General features: G+C 39.6%; 2 protein-coding genes and 1 long non-coding RNA gene across 4 annotated transcripts; 2 read left to right on the plus strand and 1 right to left on the minus strand.

Annotated features, from left to right (window-relative positions):
- Window positions 1-4423: 4423 nt before the first annotated feature.
- On the plus strand, window positions 4424-8848 carry LOC121743531 (probable receptor-like protein kinase At2g42960). 2 transcript variants are annotated; one of them, XM_042136858.1, is made up of 8 exons: window positions 4424-4963; window positions 5371-6066; window positions 6176-6280; window positions 6664-6786; window positions 6863-7033; window positions 7144-7273; window positions 7483-7699; window positions 8365-8848. In XM_042136858.1, exons 2-8 carry the CDS (start codon window positions 5399-5401, stop codon window positions 8376-8378), a joined length of 1428 nt encoding a protein of 475 aa, XP_041992792.1. In that variant the 5' UTR covers window positions 4424-4963; window positions 5371-5398; the 3' UTR covers window positions 8379-8848. The 2 variants fall into 2 exon arrangements, with proteins under 2 accessions (XP_041992792.1, XP_041992791.1); XM_042136857.1 differs by having other exon boundaries at window positions 7483-7695.
- A 3029-nt stretch (window positions 8849-11877) lies between these two features.
- On the plus strand, window positions 11878-14928 carry LOC121743107 (50S ribosomal protein L21, chloroplastic-like). Its single transcript, XM_042136295.1, has 5 exons — window positions 11878-12196; window positions 13723-13803; window positions 14284-14385; window positions 14469-14543; window positions 14630-14928. The coding sequence occupies exons 1-5, from the start codon at window positions 11918-11920 to the stop codon at window positions 14696-14698; spliced, it is 606 nt and encodes a 201-aa protein (XP_041992229.1). The 5' UTR covers window positions 11878-11917; the 3' UTR covers window positions 14699-14928.
- A 6064-nt stretch (window positions 14929-20992) lies between these two features.
- LOC121745582 lies at window positions 20993-22244 on the minus strand. Its single transcript, XR_006038856.1, has 2 exons — window positions 21408-22244; window positions 20993-21272 (listed from the first exon to the last, which is right to left on the minus strand). It is a non-coding gene; the product is annotated as an uncharacterized LOC121745582 (long non-coding RNA).
- Between the last annotated feature and the right edge of the window lie 226 nt (window positions 22245-22470).

Consider the following 22470-nt stretch of genomic DNA (forward strand, 5'->3'; position numbering starts at 1 on the left):
GCATCTTGTACACATAAATTCAAAATATGACATATGCATCTTTGATGAAAATACTTACCGTTAATAATCGGACCATAAGCCGCAATCAAGTCACTAATACTTGCAGTGTTAGCAGTTGCATTATCAAAAGCAACAGAAAAGATTTTGTTGCATAATTGAAATTCATTCAAAATTTGAATAATTAAAGAAGCAATTTCGGGTGCAGTGTGTGGTGTGGGAAATTCTCTAAAACCAATCAAACGCTTGTTCAAAGACCAACTATTGTCTACAAAATGAACTGTAATGCCCATGTATGAATGTCTGTTAAAACAATCAGTCCATACATCTGAGCAAATATTCACTTTGTGTCCCAAGTTAAGTAGATAACGTGCTAACTCAACATTTTTCTCCAAACATTGTCGAACGGTAGATCGTTGAACGGTCATTCGACTCATTTTTTTTACCGCTACGTTAAAAGCACTTTGCATAGTAACCTCATAGCCTTTGTCATCATAAACATTAAAAGGAAAATGCTTCATTGCAGCCCATCTAGTCATAGTATCGTTAACATTTTTAGGATCATATTTAAAAAGAGACGAACCTGAGCCACCTGGCTGGAAGTTTAGTTGGGTTTGGGTAGCGGTAGTGCCACATTCTACTGGATGCTCCGTCGTCACCGCTCCCAAATTTGTAGACTTTTGGACAATAGTTACAGTATGATCAAAACTCCGATGTTTCTTCTTGAGAGGTCGGATCATCAGGACTTGGAATTACCACGGGGACCTTCTTGTAATGTTTAACAAAAATATTAGATTTCAATGCTTTTTTGATGGGTGGAGGAGGATGGGGCATGTCCTCATTTCCGCCAGTGCTAGACGGAATACGAGAACGAGGTCCATCATCATTGTTATTGTCCGAGTCTGACGATATAGCCACGTCGTATTCGTCACCTTCATTGTCACTACCACCCCCACCTTGATGCATTTGAGTGAGTAACATGGCAGTCCTATGATCTTCTTCAATCTATAAATATTATATAAGTAGAAGGTATGAATTAGGAACACAAACAAAAAAAATAAAAAATTCAATATTATGAAATTATGAATGCTAAAAATAAAATAAGAACTTACTTGCAAACGTTCAGCCTCCCATCGGGAAATCTTATCCAAAACTTCTCGACGACTAGTTCGTCGGGATCTTTGAGAACGAGTAGTTTGATCTTGGGCAATTCCTTTACCCCTATCACCGCCACGAGAATAAGACATATTGCAAAGTGAAAGTAATATAGAATATGGATTATAGAGTATGGAATGGTAAGCAAATAAAAACTTAAGTCTTAAGTAGTGAAAGAGAGCACAATCACAACAATAAAGTAGAAAACAACTTGAGCAAATTAGAGAGAATGGAGAAAATAGAGAAATTGAGATTGAGAATAGAAATCCTTGTTAAAACAAGAATGGAGTGAGTAAAAATGATGAGGAAGTGGGGTATTTATAGGAGAAAAATTAGAAGATTTTTTTTAAAAAAATCAAATTTCAAATTTCGGCCGGTTTACCGCCTAAACCAGCGGTTTTGGACTGAACCGGCGGTTCAGTCCACGGTTTTTGACGAAAACCGGTGGTTTCTGCCCGGTTTTCAGGCCTATACACTGCCACTTAAAAAAGTACTTGAACCGTCGGAAACCAGCGGTTTCTAACGCAAACCGGCGGTTTTTCTGCACACCTAGCCTGAAGAGCCTGAAAACCTATGACCCTAGCCGGAATCCTACCGTTGGAACCATTGAACCGCCTGTTTGAATCGGCAAACCGCCGGTTACGGTTCCTAATATTCCTGAACCTGAACCGGTCCGCTTGAACCGCCAACCCGTCTGCCGGTTTGAACCGCCGCCGCCGGTTCCGGTTCGTGAACCAGCGGTTCCGAAATGCCGGTTAACCGCCGGTTCGGTTCGGTTTGTGCATGTCTAGTGTAGTGGAATGTGGCAAAGTAGTGAGTCACATGCACATGCATGCATATCTAACTGAAAGAGAGGAAAAAGTTTTTAATTTTTCTTTTTCGCAATACTGACATGGTACAACGTTTTGAGTCCACCTTACTATATGTGTGATGTGGTTATTTCACACACACACGCACACACTTTTATAGTAGTATTACATATAAAGTGAAGTGGAAAATTAGGCTCGGGGCATTGTTATTTTCGCACACACTTTTATAGTAGTATTACATATAAAGTGAAGTGGAAAATTAGGCTCGGGGCATTGTTATTTTCGCCCAGATGTTCTTACTATAAATTTCTAATCATCTTTTACTGATTAGTAGTGGGATTCGAGCAACTATACGACAGTAGTGGGATTCGAGCTCAGGCTCATTGCAGCAAGATCTGCCCCTCCGTTGCCAACTGCGCTGCTGCCCCTGCGGGCAAAACTTTGTTTGAGTAAACTTTTTATAGTGACTGGTTCCGCCGCATGCGGCCCATACTCTACTTTACTCTCATACTTTACTTTCTCTCACTTTAACTCTTTAAATATCAATTTCTTAAATCTTGTGTCCAAATGAAGTGGCTCGCTTATGACGGAATGGAGAGAGTATTACAATACGTGCAACGTGATTGCACGAGATTGGAAATACATTATGACTATAAAGGTGGAAGGACACTTGATTAAAAATATAAAATCTTATAATTAGTTTAATCCTCCAAGTATAACTATTTTTCATTTATAATATTTAAAATTGCATGAGTAATTTAAAAAAATGCATGAAAAATATAATTTCCTGCATAACCCAACCAATCTCATCCCAGGCCCCTTCAATGGTGGATTGGGCCCCAAGCTATCTGGCCCGAGACATGTTTGGGCCGACCCGACCCATTTGTCAACTCTAGCTACATACACCTAAGCTTGCCGCAACAAAATGATGGTTAGAAGGAAGTGTAAAAAAAAGGTTACCAAATGTAGAGGATGAAAAAGAATTAGAGACACATCCCAAGCCAAGTAAACAAGAGAAGGCAAATAAGAAAGTGGTGGAACAATCGCAGAAGCATAGGTTGACAAATGACAAAGAAGAAGAAGAAGGATCCAAGAGACACCCTACCCTTGCCTAGGGTTGTGGAGATATATAGCACTTGAGGCATCAACAATTAGGCCAATCAAAACAAGAGGAATGTTTGCACAAGTGACAAGATAACTCTCTAGACCATTAGATGCGATTACAAAAGATTACCCAATATGGTGTAGGAAAACTCTTAACAAAAGATTTTCAATAGGAGGAGCAGAGTAGGACATGCTCTGAACGAGATAACTCTTTAGACCATTAGATGCGATTTAAAATTTCATCAATATTTGACGATCTAAGATTTACTTGGAGATTGAATGTGTCCAAGTTTGGGCAGAAGATATTTTCTATTTCTTTGAGTTTATAATTGGAATTTGGAAGTGCCACCACAATTTTAATTTGGGGACAATTCATATTTCATAATGGCTAATTAAAGTTCATGAATATTAGGCCACATTTTAAGTGCATGAGAAATAACTAGATTTTGTCTAAATTTATGATTTTAGGGTTCAATACCATTTGTAATTCTATAATTCTAGTTAAACATCAATTTAAACCCTAAACTGCACTACTTGCTTTGTTAAAATATTTTATGCAATACTATTAAACTATAAACTTTGTACTCCGAGCCCTAGAATCTTGACATTACTCGTAATTTTTTAAGTATTAGAGCACAAAAAATGTCGGTTTTATGCAATGTCATTTATTTATTTTTTTAAAATTACATAGTGACATCAACGACTTAGTAAATTATACTCTCTTTGTTAGAAAAATTTTTAAAAAAAGTTTAGTTTGTGAAATACATGAATTTTAATGTATAATTTATAAAGTACGAGAAAGAAAAAATAAAAAAATGGATAAAATAAGAGCAAAAGAGAAAAAAATGGTGAGAAAAAATTCTACTAATTAAAAAATGAGACTGTTTCTATGATCGATGGTAGTATTTCATTCGTCTCAATTTAGTTAAGTCGTATTTTTTTTCGAGATATTCTAATTTAATAGAGTCATTTTCTTTTAAGTCAAAAAATAAACATTTGATCAATCTTAGTTTATTCTGTCTTATTTTACACCTCTCCTATTTTACACTCTCTCCTATTTCTCCTTCTTTATATTTTTTCCTACTTTTTATTTATTTATTTATTTTATTTAACACAATTTTAATCTCAATGCTAAAAAGAATTGTCTCAATGTAAACTAAGACCGGGAAGAGTGAGTATAAGTAGTTATTGTTTATCTTTGTAATTTTTCATACTCCAGCAATTCCCTTCACTGAAGGACCTTACATAAACTTTGCAGGTCGATGAAATTTGAAAATCTGAAACGACTGTTTATTAATTTTTGGTTATGAAGTCATCTTCAGAGGAAATTTTAATAAATCGAATAAGATGAGTGGAGTGATACCTTCTATCTCTCCTCATGCTTCCACTTCACTATTATGTCAAGAAGATTGTTGATCAGACATTTTCCCATCACCTACCACTGATAACTCTCTCTCACTCGCTCTCTCTCTTGAATGTAGAACCATTTATTTATACATCCGGATTCATATTAACATTCCTTAGCTGAATCCACCATAATTGTCTATTCGTTGCTTGCAAATTAATTATGGGCACCATTTAGCATTCTATGTACCTACCTCAACTCTTGTAAATGTTGTCTCTTTTCATCTGGGCTGCTGCCTTCTGAGATCAGAGGTGTTCAAAACCACTCACATTTTGTGATGCAGTGTAGAATTGGAATGAGATTCTTCAATATTTCCAATTTCGAGTTGTTTTTTAGTAAAGATTTAATTTTTGGCTGTTCTTGAAACGTGGGATTTCTAAGAGCTGCTGGTTCAAGATCTTTTGGGAGGGGATCTGCTATTATCTGAATTCGGATGAAGTTATCAAGAACTGCCCTTTGAGAATAAGTTTTGTGTTCTTCTATTACTAGATAGGTAAGAGCTTGACAGTTTCTTGAGATATTAATACATTACTTATCTTTTATCTTGAAATTGTTTTTCATAGTTCACTCATCTCATAATTGTGTTGCTGTTATGCTAACTTCTGCTTCTGTTATGGCTTTAATTTGTTTGTGGAATGCTTATGTGATCCCATTCATTTTTACATTATTTATGCCCTGAAAGTGCCAAAAGTGCTTGGCTAATGGAGCTCTTATAAGTTTCTGATTAGTGGGATCATCCCATTTTTGTTATGTTCTGGTAGTTAGAGCGTAATTGTTAATTAATTGAGGGGGAGGAAGCAGTGAATGCAATCTTAGTGTTAGTTTTGTCATTTTGTGAATAAATTTGGTCATGGTTGAGTAGGAACATAAGATCTTATGTTCCTTGTGTTAATTCTACAGGTTGTTTCTTGATCCTCATTCCTCAGTGATGGCTTCTGATCTCAATGCTGAACTCTTGAAAAGTGCCGGCGTTTTTCATCTCAAGATCTGGGAAGTTATTGGAATAATAGTTGGGCTATTTATTGTGATCATTCTCTTTCTGTTGACATTTTATCTAAGTTCGCAAAAGAAACTGAGAAGGGATCAAGAAAAGTATCCAACTAGCCAAATACCTATTGTTTCAAAGGAAATAAAAGAGATCCGGATGGAGCAAGTCTCGACTGAGGGATTTGCTCCACAAGACGGGGTTCATCTCAATGTTCATGACAGGTCAAGTGATAGAGAATCAGACAATGTGTTGGTCCATCCGGGGATACCTAAATTTAAAAATGGAGATAACAGCAGCCTGTTGGGCTCGTTCCACCACATCGACAGAGATTATTGTGGATCACAATCAGGAGATGAATGGAGTTCAGGAGCATTTGGTGGATATAGACCTTCTTCATCAAATCCAATTACTGGTCCCTCTCCTTTAAGTGGTCTGCCAGAATTTTCTCATCTTGGTTGGGGTCACTGGTTTACTTTACGAGACCTTGAGCTGGCGACAAACAGGTTCTCGAAGGAGAATGTAATTGGAGAGGGCGGATATGGAATTGTTTACCAAGGACAGCTTATCAACGGAACTCCTGTGGCTGTTAAGAAGCTCTTTAACAACCTGTGAGTCTCGAAAATTTTCTTGTGATATTCTTGTGATAATAATGTAATCTCTTATTGTTTGATTTCAATTCTAATAATTTGTATTCTAATGTAATGTATCTCTGGCCAGAGGTCAAGCTGAAAAAGAGTTTACAGTGGAAGTAGAGGCTATTGGCCATGTGCGGCACAAGAATTTGGTCCGACTTCTAGGATACTGTATTGAAGGAACACATAGGTACAGCTTCTAATGAAAACTCCCTCTGTGACTTGGCCCTTTTAAGTGTCGAATATCAACTTCTCCCTCCATCCCATTCAAAGTGGAGCATTTCTTTTCCGGGAGGAGATTTAATGTAGTGTTGCTTTGTGTGTTAAGTGGAGAGAGAATATAGTAAGAGAGTTAATAAAGCAGAGCGAGTGATTATTCAATTTTTAGATATGGTTCACTTTGAATTGGACATCGCGTTTCATTTCCAAACATGCTGTAGGGATGCTAGTATAACTGTAGTTCTAAGAGCACGGCTTGAACTGAGAAGTTGATATGAAGCTCTAAACCTAGCAAAGATCAGAGTCTGGCCATCAACTTAATCCCTAAATTTGTTATTGATGTTAATCTGTCAGACTGCTGGTGTATGAGTATGTCAACAATGGCAATTTAGAACAATGGCTTCATGGTGCAATGCGTCATCATGGATATCTTACTTGGGAGGCTAGAACGAAGGTTCTTCTTGGCACAGCAAAAGCGTGAGTTTGTTGGGTTGTTTAGTTTTCCTGTGAGCCACTCTGGATTTAACTTTTCACTTCACGCATGGATTTGCAGACTTGCCTATCTGCACGAGGCAATTGAGCCGAAGGTTGTTCATAGAGATATAAAGTCGAGCAATATACTGATTGACGAAGAGTTCAATGCTAAGGTCTCTGATTTTGGTTTGGCTAAGCTGCTTGGTGCAGGGAAAAGTCACATAACGACTCGAGTCATGGGCACCTTTGGGTAAGTCTGTTTGTGGATTTCATTGGCTCTTCATTCACAGCCTTCCATTAATAATTTCATATCAATGATAGAGATTACTCTATTTGCTAATTCTCTTCAACAATTTTCAGATATGTGGCTCCCGAATATGCAAATACTGGCCTTTTAAATGAAAAGAGTGATGTTTATAGCTTTGGGGTATTGCTTTTAGAAGCAATCACAGGACGGGATCCAGTAGACTATGGCCGTCCAGCTGCAGAGGTATTTGTCTGTTGAGGCAGCCTTTTGTCAATGATTAGCATATTTCATATATACGTGTCTTAGATGGCAAATATATATACTATAGGATCAACCTTTTAATAAATAACTTCGTGTTTATTTTTGGTAATTGTAACATTAAACTACCGCATCGAGTGGACTACAATGGCGTGCTTCTGTTATTTTAACAGTATAAACTTGACAACTTGCAGGTTAATCTGGTTGACTGGCTGAAAATTATGGTTGGAAGTAGGCGCTCGGAGGAAGTGGTGGATCCGAATATTGACACAAGGCCATCAACTAGAGCCCTCAAAAGGACTCTTTTAACTGCTTTGAGATGTGTTGACCCAGATTCAGACAAGAGACCCAGGATGAGCCGAGTTGTCCGGATGCTTGAATCGGAAGAATATCCCATACCAAGAGGGGTCGGTATGCCACATCCCATATTAATGAAATAACGTGCTGTTACTGTTACCACTCAGAACAACTTAAGATATTTATGTTGCTATTTACGTGAATAATACTTGGACGTTTACTTTTGAGGATCAACCTAGATACATAGAAAGAGTATAGGCCGTTAATCCACTATTTACTAAGATGGATTGGAACTTTGAGATATCCCAAGGCACACTGATGGTTTCTACAATTTGAGCTAGTTTAAGTTGATTCATATCTCATTGAAAAGGTAGGAGTAGAGAAATCTTAACAATGAGCATAAAAATGAAAAACAAACTCCCCTATGGGAATGATGTTGAAAGGAAAAATGACTCTGCATTAGTCCCATATAAACTAACCAAAAGTAGAGCCAGCATATAGATGCTTCACCTAATCCTTTTTGGCAGGGAAACGTTGTTAGTACAAGAATTGATATCTGGTTTTATTTTTGTTTCTGGCGATAAATTCTGTCTGTTGAAGTTTAGGCCAGAAGTCTCACAAATGACAGTTGCTGCTTTAGGTGCACCGAAAGCCATAAAAAGAAACTAGTGTAGTTGAAGTATGTATATTTGATGAGGGCGAGTGAATGTATGTTTGGCAAAAGGCATGTGCTGGGAAAACGAATGAATTGTGATTGTGACATGCTTAATTTTTTGTAGGATCGAAGGCATAGAAGGACCAGAGCAAGTAGCATTGAGATTGATTTCCAGAGGGAGAACTACGACACTGATAAAAGCGACAATCGGGATCTAAGGTGAAACAGAAGAACCGATATCATTTGAATTAACGACCATGGATCTTAGCAGCCAAAAACACGATTCTGACTAAAAGTTTCAGTCTGCTGATATGTTGGTATTTCATGAAGAAGGTGCTGAAGCACAGGAGTATGGTAGGCATAGTTTAGGTAGACATGGACTTTTTTTCATATTAAATTTCCCCTTCTTATTTTAGGTGTTTTCTTCTTGTATTTTTCATTCTTGCTGTTGTAGTAATATAATATAGGTAGCTCTTGTTTTGCGATGGAAGTGATGGTGATTGACAATTCGGAGAAAATTAAGGGGCTTGTACAAAGTTGTTTGACGAACTGATTTCTTCTTATATTGTGTAATTTGAGAAATAAAGAAAACACTTTGTTTGAGATAATGGTTGCTCAAGAAATATAATCATGTTTAACATATTTGTTACTCCACAGCAACAAAAACTATTGATTCGGTAAACTATGTTTTTAGGTATTGGTGAAAGTCGGCCACCTAAGATAGATATTGTCCACGAGATAGTAGGCTTTGTTGTCCCGATGTCCATTATCCATGATGCTTCCAACAAGTATCCTACCATCTAACATGTCGTTGAAGACGTCAATGTCGTTCGACACGTTGTTGTCGTTGTATGACTCGGGCTTAACAAAAAACACATGTCAAATCCATAGTCAGTGGTTGTGGATGTTTCTATGATGATGGTTGGATGGCTTCCGTTGCTGTTAGTATAAGAGCATCTCCAATAGCGGACGTCCGGTCGGACATCCGCGACGGGCGACCGGGACGTCCGCCATTGTGGCGTTTCAACTCGGACACAGACGTCCCGTAAGGACGTCGGATGTCCTCGGACGTGTGGGCGACGGGCGGGCGGACGTCCGCCATTGTGGCATGGGTCGGACGTCCGGTATTTAATTTTTTTTTAAAACTCTATATATACGGCTCGTTGAACTTCATTTCATTCGCACCACTTGTGTTAACAAGTTTCTCTCTCTACATCTCTATTTTCAAGTACATCTAGAATGGCTAGTGACAGTGATAGCGAGGATGAATTGGAGGTCGCTGTGGAAGGTGCGATAGATAGACTGTTACACCAGATGGAGCAGCGGCGGCAGCAGGCGGCGGTACATCGGCTGATCCGTCGTCGAACTACAATACCCCGTGACCACATTGCTACACATATTCGGTTGTATCAGGACTACTTCGCTCCGCAGCCGCGTTTTGGGGATGCCTTATTCCGGCGACGTTTTAGGATGCATCGTCCGCTGTTTATGCATATCGTGGGTGCTTTAGAGAGAATATACTTGTATTTTAGGATCAGAGAGGATGCAGTTGGCAAACCCGGACTCACGCCCTTACAGAAGTGCACTGTCGCAATCAGACAATTGGCGTACGGAGGCGCGACCGACATGTTTGACGAGTACCTCCACATTGGCGAGTCGACAGCCGTCGAGTGTCTGCAGAATTTTTGCACCGGCGTGAGAGCGATATTCGGGGAGCGGTATCTTCGGAGTCCGAGCCCCGAAGACTGCCAGAGGCTGATAGATATGCATGGGTCGGTGCACGGGTTCCCTGGGATGTTGGGCAGCATAGATTGTATGCATTGGGAGTGGAAGAACTGGCCCGCCGCCTGGAAGGGGATGTACACTACCGGCTTCAAAGCCAAGCATTCCACGATGATCCTTGAAGCTGTAGCTGACTATCGGCTGTGGATATGGCATGCTTATTTTGGAGTCGCCGGGTCGAACAACGACATCAACGTTCTGCAGTCGTCGCCCCTGTTCAACTCTCAGTGCAATGACGTTGGTCCCGCCATCAGTTTCGTCGCCAACGGCAACCAGCACAATATGGGATACTATTTGGCGGATGGGATATACCCAAACTGGCCCGTCTTTGTGAAGACAATCAAGCATCCGCTCGGACAAAAGAAGTCATACTTTGCGAGCCGTCAGGAAGCAGCGCGCAAGGATGTGAAGCGGACATTTGGTGTGCTCCATAGGCGATGGGCGGTAGTAAAGGGTCCTGCACGGCAGTGGTATATTCCCAACATCGGCGATGTCATGTACGCATGTATCATAATGCACAACATGATTGTCGAAAATGAAGCTGCGGAACTGACTCAGTGGACCAATGAAGATGATACGGGTACAGGTCCAAGTCACGGCGTGGCCACCGCGAATATGAATATGGGGGTACCTCATGGAGAGGTCGAGCGGATGCGTGCATTTGCCGACATGCGGCAAACAGATGCCCATGTTCGACTTCAGCACGATATTATCGAAGAGGTTTGGACGCGAAGGGGTTGACGTTGATGTTATTACTTTTTTTTTGTTTTATTATTATGTAATTTTTTTTTTCAAATCATGTATATTTTTTTTAATGAAGTTGATAATTTTTCCCGTTCGTATTCGTGTTGAAATTTTATTTCCGTAAACGTAAATTGCTTTATTTGTGAATTTGTGATTTTTTTTTATTGCGGGAATTCCTAGTGGGAAGGGCGATGGGAAGGACGGATTGTGAAGGGGATGTCCTAGTGACGTGGCAGTAGGATGGGAAGTCCTAGTGACGTGGCAGGAGGTGTTTTTGGGAAGTCCTAGTGGATGTCCGAATGGGACATCCGTGCATTGGAGATGCTCTAATGTTTTCTTCATGTTGAATGCTAATTTTTCTACTCCATTATACTTGGTTGATGTTGGGACTCGTGCATATTGAGTAAGTATTGGCAATCCCAAGTGTCGTTGCATGCATCTTGAATATCCTTGCATAATCGTCACAAGCGCTCTCGCCTCATGCTATCAATGACACACAAGTACTCGTCGAACATATTGAAGTCACGCCAGTTGTAAATCATCATATGACCTTTGTACATTTTTTGAAGCATGGAAAGGCTTTGCCGTTTAAAATCGTTGGCTTTTCAATTATTGGAACTGAAAATTTTGATGATCTGTTAACTAATAACTGCACTTATTCGGTTCAATTATTGGTTAACTTATAACGAATAGGGTTAATTGTCTATAAAATCATGGAGTTTGATCAAATTTTGATTTATTCCACACTTTACAAAATTTAAATGATAATAAAAAACTTTCAACTGTCCCATAATAATTTTTTTAAAGGCAAATTCGATGCTAAATTGGTGCACCCATGTAAAATTTTAAATTTTAGTGTCGTCGATGAATAATAATATTGTAAGTGTTGTCGATAAATATTAATGCGACCTTAAACGATATAGTTTTGACTTTTGAGTTTAAGAAACTAAAAATAATTCGCACAAAATTGATCAAAAACGTGATTTTGCAGAAATTAATCCTAACGAATAATAATAGCCCCCAATTTCAATGGTAAATCCTCACCAATTTGAAGGGCAAAAGCGTCATTCCAGTAAACAAAGGATATAGGATAGGATAATGGAAAGAAGAAGAGTAAGCAGAAGAGAAGCAAAAATTCGAAGGAAGTGACAATGGCTGCTCTGTCTCTTTCTTATTCTCTCATTCCAAAGCCTTCCCACAACCAAACTCAAACTGCCATTTCTCTATCTAGACCCAATCTTTCTTTCTTGTCCCACTCTCTCTCACACCTGTCTCTCACCGCCCGCAAACACCCGGTAGTGCCAAAGGCAACGGACACAGAGGCTGCATTATCCGTTACCGATGCCGAAATTGAGACCCCGGTTCTGGAAATTGAGCCCGCTGTCGAAACTTCCGAGCCCAAGCGTGAGGAAGTTTTTGCTGTTGTGATGGTGAGTCCTTAATTTCGATGAAATTGTAGTGTTGGAATTGAGTTTATTTTGCTTTGTTAAGAAGAATTCTGGGGCGTTTCATCAGTTCAAATGCTTAGAATCATAAGGAATATAGCAGCTCACTCCATAATTTTTAGTGCTATTAATATGAATAAGTGCATCAGCTAATTATTTCGATACTGGATTCAATAATCCAGCAGGAAACCATGATTAATGTTAATTAGATTCAGTAAAACGTCCATGATATCCATCTAAGAATTTCAGTGACTTTGAGCTCTGGTCTCTGAAAGCTCTCTTAATTGATCTACTCCAGTTCAACAAAATGGTGCCTGATAGTTGATTAGTTTCCCAGTAACTGTATTCTTGGACGATCTGCATTATGTAGTTGCAAATCTCATCAATCTGAATTGGCTGACTTCCTCATTCGTGACCTGCATATTGGTATTGGCTGACTTCCTCATCCGTGACCTGCATATTGGTATTGGCTCTTTGATTTGCAATTGGACCTGCGAGCTCATTGTGCAGTCCAAGCTTGTCATAGCTAAAACATTCCAAGTTGGTCTGCGTTGCTTCACCATCTTCAGTCGATCTCTTGTTGACTTGTTGTAGTGTATTCAACCGGCTCTAGATACAATGTAGAAAACCCAGGGATTTTAACGAAGAATCTGATAGTAATTTTCATTGTAATACTGAAAAATCGACTGTACAAAGTAACTAACACTATTTATACAACTAAATGGGGACAGCTTTTAAATCGAGTCAGTTACAGAAGACTGACTGTCTGACTCTAATCTGTGGTTTCTTTTAGTGACTTAGTCACACTCTTATTAGTAAGGCTTGATATATTGCAACCATTACTCTGAATATGAGTCTCAGATTGAATCCCCGTGATGCTGTCCATCAACAAATTTCAGCTATACTTCACATATGTTCGCCATCCTTCTGTGCATCTTCATTAACCACATCTTGATTGTATAGATGGATGTTAGATTTATGTGATTTTCTCTTTTCTGCTGGAAAAGTTTGGTTGTCTAGGGTTAAACAACATGTTAATGTCTTCAATTTTTTTGGTTAACTTCTAGTATGTGGAATTGGAGATGATTGAAAATCTATTTGTCATTTAATACTTGCTGCTGTTAAAAAATATGTCGAAACTTCATCTACTTTATACCAGGCACTGGGTCAAGGTTCTTTGCATTATTTCGGCCTGCCTTCATTTATAATGTGTTTTTGAAGATATTGTGATACCTTAACAGCTTTTTCACCTCCCATGAAAATGATAAAGTTACACAAAATCAGGACTGGAATCCCTTCTGCTGTTTGTTGCAGATGTAATAATTCAAGATATTCTGTTTGTCTGATATGGGGATATGTTTGTCTCTTTTGCTGAAGCATCCTGCTTGTTTCTCTTGAGATTGTTTGTTCCTATCTTGATTGTCATTTTTCATTGAATCTGCCTAAGGAATCATGCGTTGAGTTTAATAGTCTACTTAGCATTTTTTTCTTCTGGCTTTTTAATTGCTTAGGTTGGAGGTAGGCAGTATATCGTATTCCCTGGACGTTATATCTACACACAGAGGCTTAAAGGCGCAAGCGTAAACGACAAGGTAAGTAAAGATATTATGAGAATACTACCATGGTATATGAGTATTTTACCTTTCTAGTTTCCATTATGTTGTATTGATTGTTCTGCTGAATATCACCTTCATATATTGGTGTGAATTCCATTGCCCAAAGGATCTTATTTCTATTTCTCCACCGCTCTTTCTCATTGTACGAAGTCCTTACATTTTTATGGCATGGAAATGATTTGTTCAATTCATGTTGATCATGCGATGGCATGGAAATGTGAGTTTAGCATAGATAATGTGCTGCAGGAGCCTAAAAAATCGAGTTTTTCAACTACTACTTTTACTGGTTTTGTTTGCTGCAATACGCAAATGTTGAATTGTTTAGTGGATATCAACTCATATGTAGATATCACTTTCATACATAATTTCTTTCTTTTTCTTCTTCTGCCTTTGTATGTATACTGAATACTTCCCTATCCATAATGACACATAATCATTACAACTCGACCTGTCCAGGTAACCCTAAATAAGGTGTTGCTTGTGGGAACAAAAACAAGCGCATATATTGGAAAACCGATAGTGCCTAATGCCACAGTCGAGGCAGTTGTTGAAGAGCAAGTATGATCTGAATCCAGGATGGTCTCTTGTATACACACTCATGTAAATTAAGTGCATCAACTCACTCGTTCTATTCTATGCAGACGCTGGATAAGAAAGTGATCGTTTTCAAATACAAGAAGAAGAAAAACTACAGAAGAAACATTGGTCACAGACAGGTGAGCACATCATTTTGTTGCTTGAAATCCCACTAAGTTGCATTCTTTCATTTTCTTGCCAACTGCTTTATTTCTTTGCTTGACAGCCTATTACAAGGATACGGATAACAAGCATCACGGGATACCAAGACTCTCCTGTGACTACCCTCAATTAGATTGTACCAACACTAGATTGGAGAACTGTCTAGTCTTGGCGCTTGTTAGATTTCATTAATTTTTTGAGAAGATGATGTCTACTGTCAATGCATCTTGATTCTGATGGCAACTGCTACTTTGAAGTTTGAGTGTGAAGGTCCATCTAGGGCATTGTGTAGCCCCCATCATTTGATTCTCAAATCTTATTTTGACAATATTTTTAGTGTTAATTGTTGTGCAGTTGCTTCCAGATTACGTCGTTCTTGTGAATGCAGTAACTGTATGTCAAGTCTTGTTTTCGGTCAAGAGTCGGATGTGTTGTAGCTCAGATCCAGACTAAGGTTAGAACTGCGAGTTAGGGCAGCGACATCGGATAAGTTATGTTGATGATATACTGAAGATATAGGATCTCCAGGTCATTACTATAGATATTTTCCTCAACAAAATAGTAGAGCTTGTGGTTGTGGAAAAAAGTTTTCAGCAAAACAATTTATTTATTACTAATTTCCACTATATTCTAAATTATATAATAATCTCTGTCTATGAAAAATAAGACACATTGAGAGCATCCACAACCGTGCTCTTGCCAGCGGCACGGTTGTGGGCCCGGGCGGTACTATTCATGCCTGCTCTCTGGCAAGAGCACAACACCCACAACTGTGCTCTTCCGCAAGGACGAGCACAATTAATATAAAATTCAATTACACAACAACATTTTCATAATACTAAAATTCATTAAAAAAACCACAATAAAAATTACAAATTACAAATAAAATAAAAAGACATAATTAAAATCCTAAAAATTAAAAATTACATAATTAAAATACTAAAAATTAAAAATTACATAATTAAACTCCTAAAAATTAAAAATTACATAATTATTGGCTAATATAACCCGAGGAAGACTACGCATCCGGCGGCACCAACCCCAATTGTTTTTGGAGACCCAATATCATGGACTCGTGCGTTTGAAGTTGCGTAGTGGTCATAGTTGACCTATCGGCCATATTGAGTTGGGCCAAAAGGGCCCACAACGAGTTGTTCGGGGGTGGAGGTGGAACATAGGGTGCGGGTTCGGGAGCAGGGGCAGATGGAGTCGCGGCGCGACGTCGTTCGGCCGCCGCCTTCTTCCTACCTTGCGGTCGGCGTCGGGAACCGCTTGGTCCGGCATCGGGGCTACCCAAGTTAGCTCCGGCGAGTTGGCTAGCCACTTCTTCCGAGCCGGAGTCGGATAGTGCTACCGACCGTGAGCGTTTGGAGGAGCCGCTAGAGGAGGATGTTATGCCTCCCTTATACTTCGGGTGCGTCCGCGTCTCCTGCCAAACGTTAAGATATTTGAACGACTTACCGTTCATGGATTGGTAGGTGCTCAGCGAGGCGGTGATGATGTCGACCTCGCTTTGGCCGCTCCCGGCATTCCGGGACTCCTGGATGAAATAGCCGTTGAACTTGCCAATTTCTTCGTTGGCTCGGCCGATGCAGTTGCGCACCATACTCTCGTTGCGCTCGATCGTTCCCGGCGGCCGGTGTGCATTGTACCGGCTAGAGACGCGCCACCAAAAGTGATCGCCGGATTGGTTCGTTCCAACCACCGCATCTTCGGAGATTTCCAAGTACGCCTTGAACAATCTTTCCATCTCCGCCGGTGAGTACGGTGTGCGGACACCGGCGCGAGATGGAGGATTCGGCATTTGGGAAGGGGCGCGAGGCCTAGGCTCTGGTGTCCACCCGTAGCGCCCATCGGAGGCACCTTGATCGTCGATTGGGTATGGCCGGTAGCCACTCGGAACGCCCGAATCTTGGGTGAGAGGAGGGGCCGAATATTCCGTTTCCGGACTAGGAAACGGTTGCGAACCGAACCATTCGGGGTTCCAACCGTGAGAGCCGCTTGGGTTGTCGTCGTTACCGGACATAGTGGTGTTGTAGGGTGTGAGAGGAAGATGAAAATGGATATGAGAGATTGAAGATGAGAATGGAGATGAGAGAATGATGATGAGAATTGTGTAGTGAAAGTGTGAATTTTTGGGAGTGAAATTGGGGGTATTTATAGATGAAAGTGTGTATTTTTGGGGTAAAAAAAATAAAAAAAAAATTAAAAAGTGGGGAAAAACGGTTATAAACGGATATAATTTTTTGGGGAAGTGAAATTTTTTTTTTTTTATATTTTATCGGTTTTTTTAATAAAAAACCGATTTTTTTTAAAAAAAATAAAAAATTGTTTGAAACCAACGGCTATGCCGTTGGCGAATGGGAGAGTGACACGTGTGCGTCCGCTGGCACGGACGTGCTCGATACATCGAGCAGCGCCGTGCCAGCGGCGCGGTTGCAGCGGTGGCGGTTCTTCGCCTTGCCGCTGGCACGGACGGCGGTGGCGCCAACCGCCACCGCTGCGGATGCTCTGAGATTCATATTATTAGTTAGAGAGAAAGGGAAAAAGTAAGAGACAAGTGGTTGAAAATTTTACTTTTTTAAATGTGCTCTATTTTTCGTGGACAACAAAAAATGACAATGTACTTTATTTTTTGTGGACGGATAGAGTAGAAATTATAGAGCTCAATCATGTATCATGATTGAGATTTACTACCACACTACAGTCGTGTGTGACTAAGACCTCAACATCAACTATACTCCCTCCGTCTCATATAATTTGACCCACTTTGACATTCAGAAAAAAAGTGGGCAACGGAGGGGCATATCTTGCTGCAATTGACCCACTTTGATCTGGCACGGGTTTTAAGAAATTTAATGGAAAGTGAGTTATAAAAGTTGGTAGGATGTGGGTCCTACTTTTAAAATATTAATTTTATAAGAAAATGTGAGTAAGAATGAGTTAGTGGAATATGAGGCTAACAAAAATGGTAAAAGTGAAATGAGTCAAATTATTTGGGACGGATCAAAATGGAATATTGGGTCAAATTATGTGGGACGGAGGGAGTATTATTTAGTCATAGTGGTGTGTGACAAAGACTTGAAAATCAATTCTTTTCTTTTTACAATATTTAAAGCGTTTCCTTGATCTTTAATATTGATACGGTGGATTCTGGTTTCATAAAGTTAAAGTATCTTCTCAATAATTATAGTACTTTTATCTAGGGATGCTAGTGAAGTTTGAAATTTATCGATTAACCTAAATTTCTCACTAAATTTAGAAATATAGGAAGTTAGAGGGAAAAATTTCTAATTCGATAAAAGAGGTTCCCTCTTTTACATTTTACTTTTAAGTTTTTGATAAATGATAAATTAAAATGAATATAGTGAAAAATAAATTTCAATCCACTAATCGTGGTTCTTCGGTTCTAACCTTTCGGTTCTCGGGTAGAACCGAGAACTGCCTAAATCCAAAACCTACTAACCGAAACCGAACCTTAACCTTATTTTTCGGTTCTCGGTTAACCGATAACCGAAAAAAATAAGGTTCGGTTATCGGTTAACCGAGAACCGTTTCCCCACCCCTAGACCCGCCTATCTTAAGAGGGTTACTTTTTAACACGAGAATGAATGAGCTATTATTTACTAGTAATATTTTTAAAACATTTGTAAAATAAAACAAATAAGTAATTATAAGTATAATTTATAGTAGTATTTTTTTAAATTCAATTTTATACTCCAGTCGGTCCTATTAAATACTACTCTATTGGTCTCATATTACTCACACTTTTCATTTTAAATTATTAATTTTGAATTGATTTTTTTAGTATAATTAAATTAATATTTTGAATATAATGAGACCACTTAATAATAAAATACATAGCTAACTCTAATATATTAATTAAATACCTTAATTCTTATTTAAAATATAAATAATTTAAGTAGTTTGAGACGAACCGAAATAGTGAAAAATGTGAATAACATGGGACATAGAGATTACTATCCCTTCGTCCCATTAGAGTTCGACATGAATTTTAAGAAATGTAAACAAAAGTTATGAAAAAAGACAGTTAAATATGAGTCATACTTTTATATTAATTTTATACTAATAAAATATGAGTAGAAAAAAAGTTAATGAGACGTGGGGTTTATAAAATAATTCACGGAACTCATAAAATGGGACGGAGGGGGAGTATTAAGGAGTATTTGATTTTGCTATTTTCGTTTTGTGCCTAATTGTCGCCCCTCCGGCGCCTAACTTTTTTTATCGCCGCCACCCACAACCACAGCGACAGTCAAATTTCGTCAATGGAGTGGTGCTCGTCGGCTTTCATCGTTAATCTTACCCCAAAACCAGATTTCCATATCATAACAGCATTCCGTTTCCAGTAGCATCCTACATGAAGTTAATTCACTTTTATCAACTTCATGCTTAATTCGGATCAATTCTTTTTTTGGTAAAGGACTTTAATTGAATTCCATTTTAATGAAGAGCATTACTTGTATTCCGCCTCAGGGAGTGACGCATAAGAGTTATGCGTCACTAACAGAAAGACGCATAATAATTATGCGTCGTTAGTTATTGACGCATAATCGTTATGCGTCGCTAATAAACGATGCATAAGGGTTATGCGTCGTTAGATATTGACGCATAACCATTGTGCGTCGTTCATTAGCGACGCATAACGCTTATGCGTCTTTATTTAGCGACGCATAATTCTTATGCGTCGTTCGTTGAGTTTTAAACCGGGCAGAAGGCAGAACCAGCCAGAAACGAACGAGCAGAAGCAGGGGACGAAACCAAACGACGAAATCAAGCGATTTCCGACGAATCCGAGCAAAATCCGGCGAATTTCCACCATTTTGTAACCATATTCCGGTAATTGTTCTTCAATTTGGCTAAATACATCCTTTAATGTTTAATTTGGGCAGGTTTTCCGTAATTTAGTAAAAGTAGGGTTTTTGATTAAATTGATGGATTTTTGGTATATTTTTGTTGTTTTGTTGCATATAGTTAGGGATTATGATGAAATTATGGGTTATGATGAAATTGATGGAATTTTTGGTCGACTTTCCGTAATTTGTGTATTTCATATGGATTTAATTTAGCAAAATTAGGGTTTATGATGAAATTGTTGGATTTGTTGGTCGATTTTCCGTAATTTAGGTATTTCATACGCATATAATTGAATGGGTAGAAGCAATTGATTAAGTTTTTGTAATTGTGCCCCTTTTGGTGGGCGATTTTATGTAATTTGGGTATTTCATATGCATATATTGCGCCCCTAAGTTGCAATTTAGTTAGCTTGTTGAGTTGTTATGAAAAAAATTGAATCATGGGTGAATGTTTTGAAGTAGATGGCATCTGCAAGTTCCGAACAACAGTTATGCTATGGACCTGAGGATCCATCACTACTGTTTCATCAGAACGGACACATTTCAGGCTCCTTGTTGGCGAATGGCACAACAAATGTGTTGAGAAGTTGTAGGACGGAGAGTAAGGTGTGGGCATTGCCAATACATGAAAATGTGATGTATTGGCTAGAAGTATGGGGGTTCAGAGGCGTGGTTGAATGTGGAATGCCGATGAGGATGGACAATGAGCTAATAACGGCCTTGATCGAGCGCTGGAGGCCTGAGACACACTGTTTCCACCTTCCAGTTGGTGAAGTTACTGTAACCTTACAGGATGTGCAAAGCCTGTGGGGTTTGAGAGCAGACGGTCGTGTTTTCACTGGCCGTGACTACCCTGTTGGATTTGAAGATTGGTCCAGCAAGTGTAGAGATTTGTTGGCATGGATACCTGACGCAGAAACCGAAACGAAGCACTGTGGTTTGTTGATGACGTCTCTGATCCACCAAGCGACGATGCCGTTGGGTGATTGGCTGCCTGAGTATGCATACATTCAAAGAGCACGTATACATGCTCTGATCTTGTTAGGGGGGCTTATTTTACCGGACACCACAGGGTGCAAGGTCCCCTTTATGTGGTTAAATGCCTTAGACGATCCGGAAGATGTGGCTAATATCAGTTGGGGTAGTGCTGCTTTAGCATACCTGTATCATTATTTGTGCGAGGCTTCTATAGGCAGACAGAGAAGAGATGTGGGTGGACCTATGGTTCTCTTGCAGCTGTCGGCCTGGGAAAGAATGCCTACATTGAGGCCAGCCTTCTTGACGCCTATGCACACGCCGTATACCCCGTGTGTAGCCAAGTAATGTTTTTGTTTAAATTAACTCACATAATTATGTATTTTGTTGATAACTTTTGACATTAATATTATGTATAGGTGGCACGGAGTTACTGAAATTGGAAATGCTCCCCGACATTCAGTAGCTCATTATCGTGATCAGTTGTAACACCCGGACTTTTTATAGTACTTGGAACAACACCAAGCTACTACGAGGCAATTAATATATTGTCTAAACGAAAGGAAACGAACAAAAATAAGAACTTGGGCCGATCCAAATAAATATAAAGAAAGTCCAATGTTTTATTTTTACAATTTGGCTTTGGGCTTGATTTATTTACAACAAAATAAATCATTTTGGGCCTATGAACTTCAACAAATAAATAAAATGTGGGAGATAGATTTTGAGCCCAATTTCTTCAAAGAATTTCTTTTGCAAGCCCAAAATCCTTTTCTTCTTCCTTCTCCCTCTTGGCCGATACCCCTTCTATGGAGACTCTCCAATTTCAAACTTCTTCATCTTCCATCTTTAATTCTACAATCAAAGGTCACAAGTTAAATATCAGTTTTCCACATACACTTTCACACCGTCATCTCTAGCAAAGACAAAGTGAGAGAGAGAGCCAAGAGAGAAGGAGAGTAGAAGAGCTTTTGGTTTCCAAGTGTCTACCACTACAAGTCACGGATTCACGACAGAAAGCGAGAATTTGAAGAGCTGCCAAATTCTCAATTCAATTCCAGATGTGAAATTTAATCTGCCAAGTTCAAGGAGTCTCCCTTTTCAGCCTACAAACCTCACGGTCAAGTTCATAGCATAGAAGGTATAAATCCCTTCCCTTGTGATCTTTGTTATACATAGCATATCATCAACACATCAATCTCCCACACAAGTAACACCGATCAAACAAATCAATCATTCTCAAACAATCCAACACCCCCCCGTAATTAATCGAAAATGCGAAAAAGAACATAAGTTTGTAAAAGAGAACTTATCTCTCGGGGTTGTGTGGGGCTGTTCGGGTTGGGTTCGGGATGTTTCAGGGCTGTTTGGAGTTGTTCGGGGCTGCGCGGTGTCTGTTCGGGGCTGATTTGGAGTGTTTCGGGGGCAACCGAACAGAGCAGCGGCGGAGCGGCGACCGTCCTCCCTTCTCGCTGCAGCGGCAGTTTCTGTTGTGGAACAGCGGGGGTGGCCCTGACCCCGTCGGCGAGCAGCAGCGTTTGGGCGAGACGGCGGTGACACCGGTCTGAAACCGGGACGGGGTTCGCGAGGCAGCGACGACATCAGCGCCTGCAGCGAAACTCCTCCCGGCATCGGCGATTAATCGACAAAGGAACAACTGCGATGGCGGCCTCGACGGGATGGGACGACGGCGGTGAGCAGCGACGGAAGGCGACGGGATTTGGGGGAAATCGGAACCCGATTGTTGGTGAAGGCGACGGAATTGAGAATTTTCGAGAGAGAGGAATAGAGAGAAGGGAAATGGCGTGAAGAATGGGGGAAGAGAAAGGATTGGGCCACTCTTGTTTTAAAAGAATGGGGCCACTTTTGTTTTTAAAAGTTTTGGGCCTCACAAATTAAAATGGGATGTTTGGTTAGTTGAGCTCCAATTAATTTTGTTGGGCTTCAAATCTTAATTTGAAGTATAAGTGAGGGCCAAATTAACTAAATCCTTGGGCCGATAATTTAATCGTGAGGAATTATTTATTTAATTCTCACAATAATTTGAAGAACG

The sequence above is a fragment of the Salvia splendens genome, chromosome 8 (genome assembly GCF_004379255.2).
Source record: "Salvia splendens isolate huo1 chromosome 8, SspV2, whole genome shotgun sequence".
NCBI classification, from domain to species: Eukaryota; Viridiplantae; Streptophyta; class Magnoliopsida; order Lamiales; family Lamiaceae; genus Salvia; species Salvia splendens.

Coding starts and splice junctions, on each gene's coding strand:
- LOC121743531 (XM_042136857.1), top strand. CDS start 5,399: ATGGCTTCTGATCTCAATGCTGAACTCTTGAAAAGTGCCGGCGTTTTT. Junction 6,787..6,862: donor CTTCTTGGCACAGCAAAAGC/GTGAGTTTGTTG, acceptor ATGGATTTGCAG/ACTTGCCTATCTGCACGAGG. Junction 7,696..8,364: donor AATATCCCATACCAAGAGGG/GTCGGTATGCCA, acceptor AATTTTTTGTAG/GATCGAAGGCATAGAAGGAC.
- LOC121743107 (XM_042136295.1), top strand. CDS start 11,918: ATGGCTGCTCTGTCTCTTTCTTATTCTCTCATTCCAAAGCCTTCCCAC. Junction 12,197..13,722: donor AAGTTTTTGCTGTTGTGATG/GTGAGTCCTTAA, acceptor TTAATTGCTTAG/GTTGGAGGTAGGCAGTATAT. Junction 13,804..14,283: donor GCGCAAGCGTAAACGACAAG/GTAAGTAAAGAT, acceptor CGACCTGTCCAG/GTAACCCTAAATAAGGTGTT.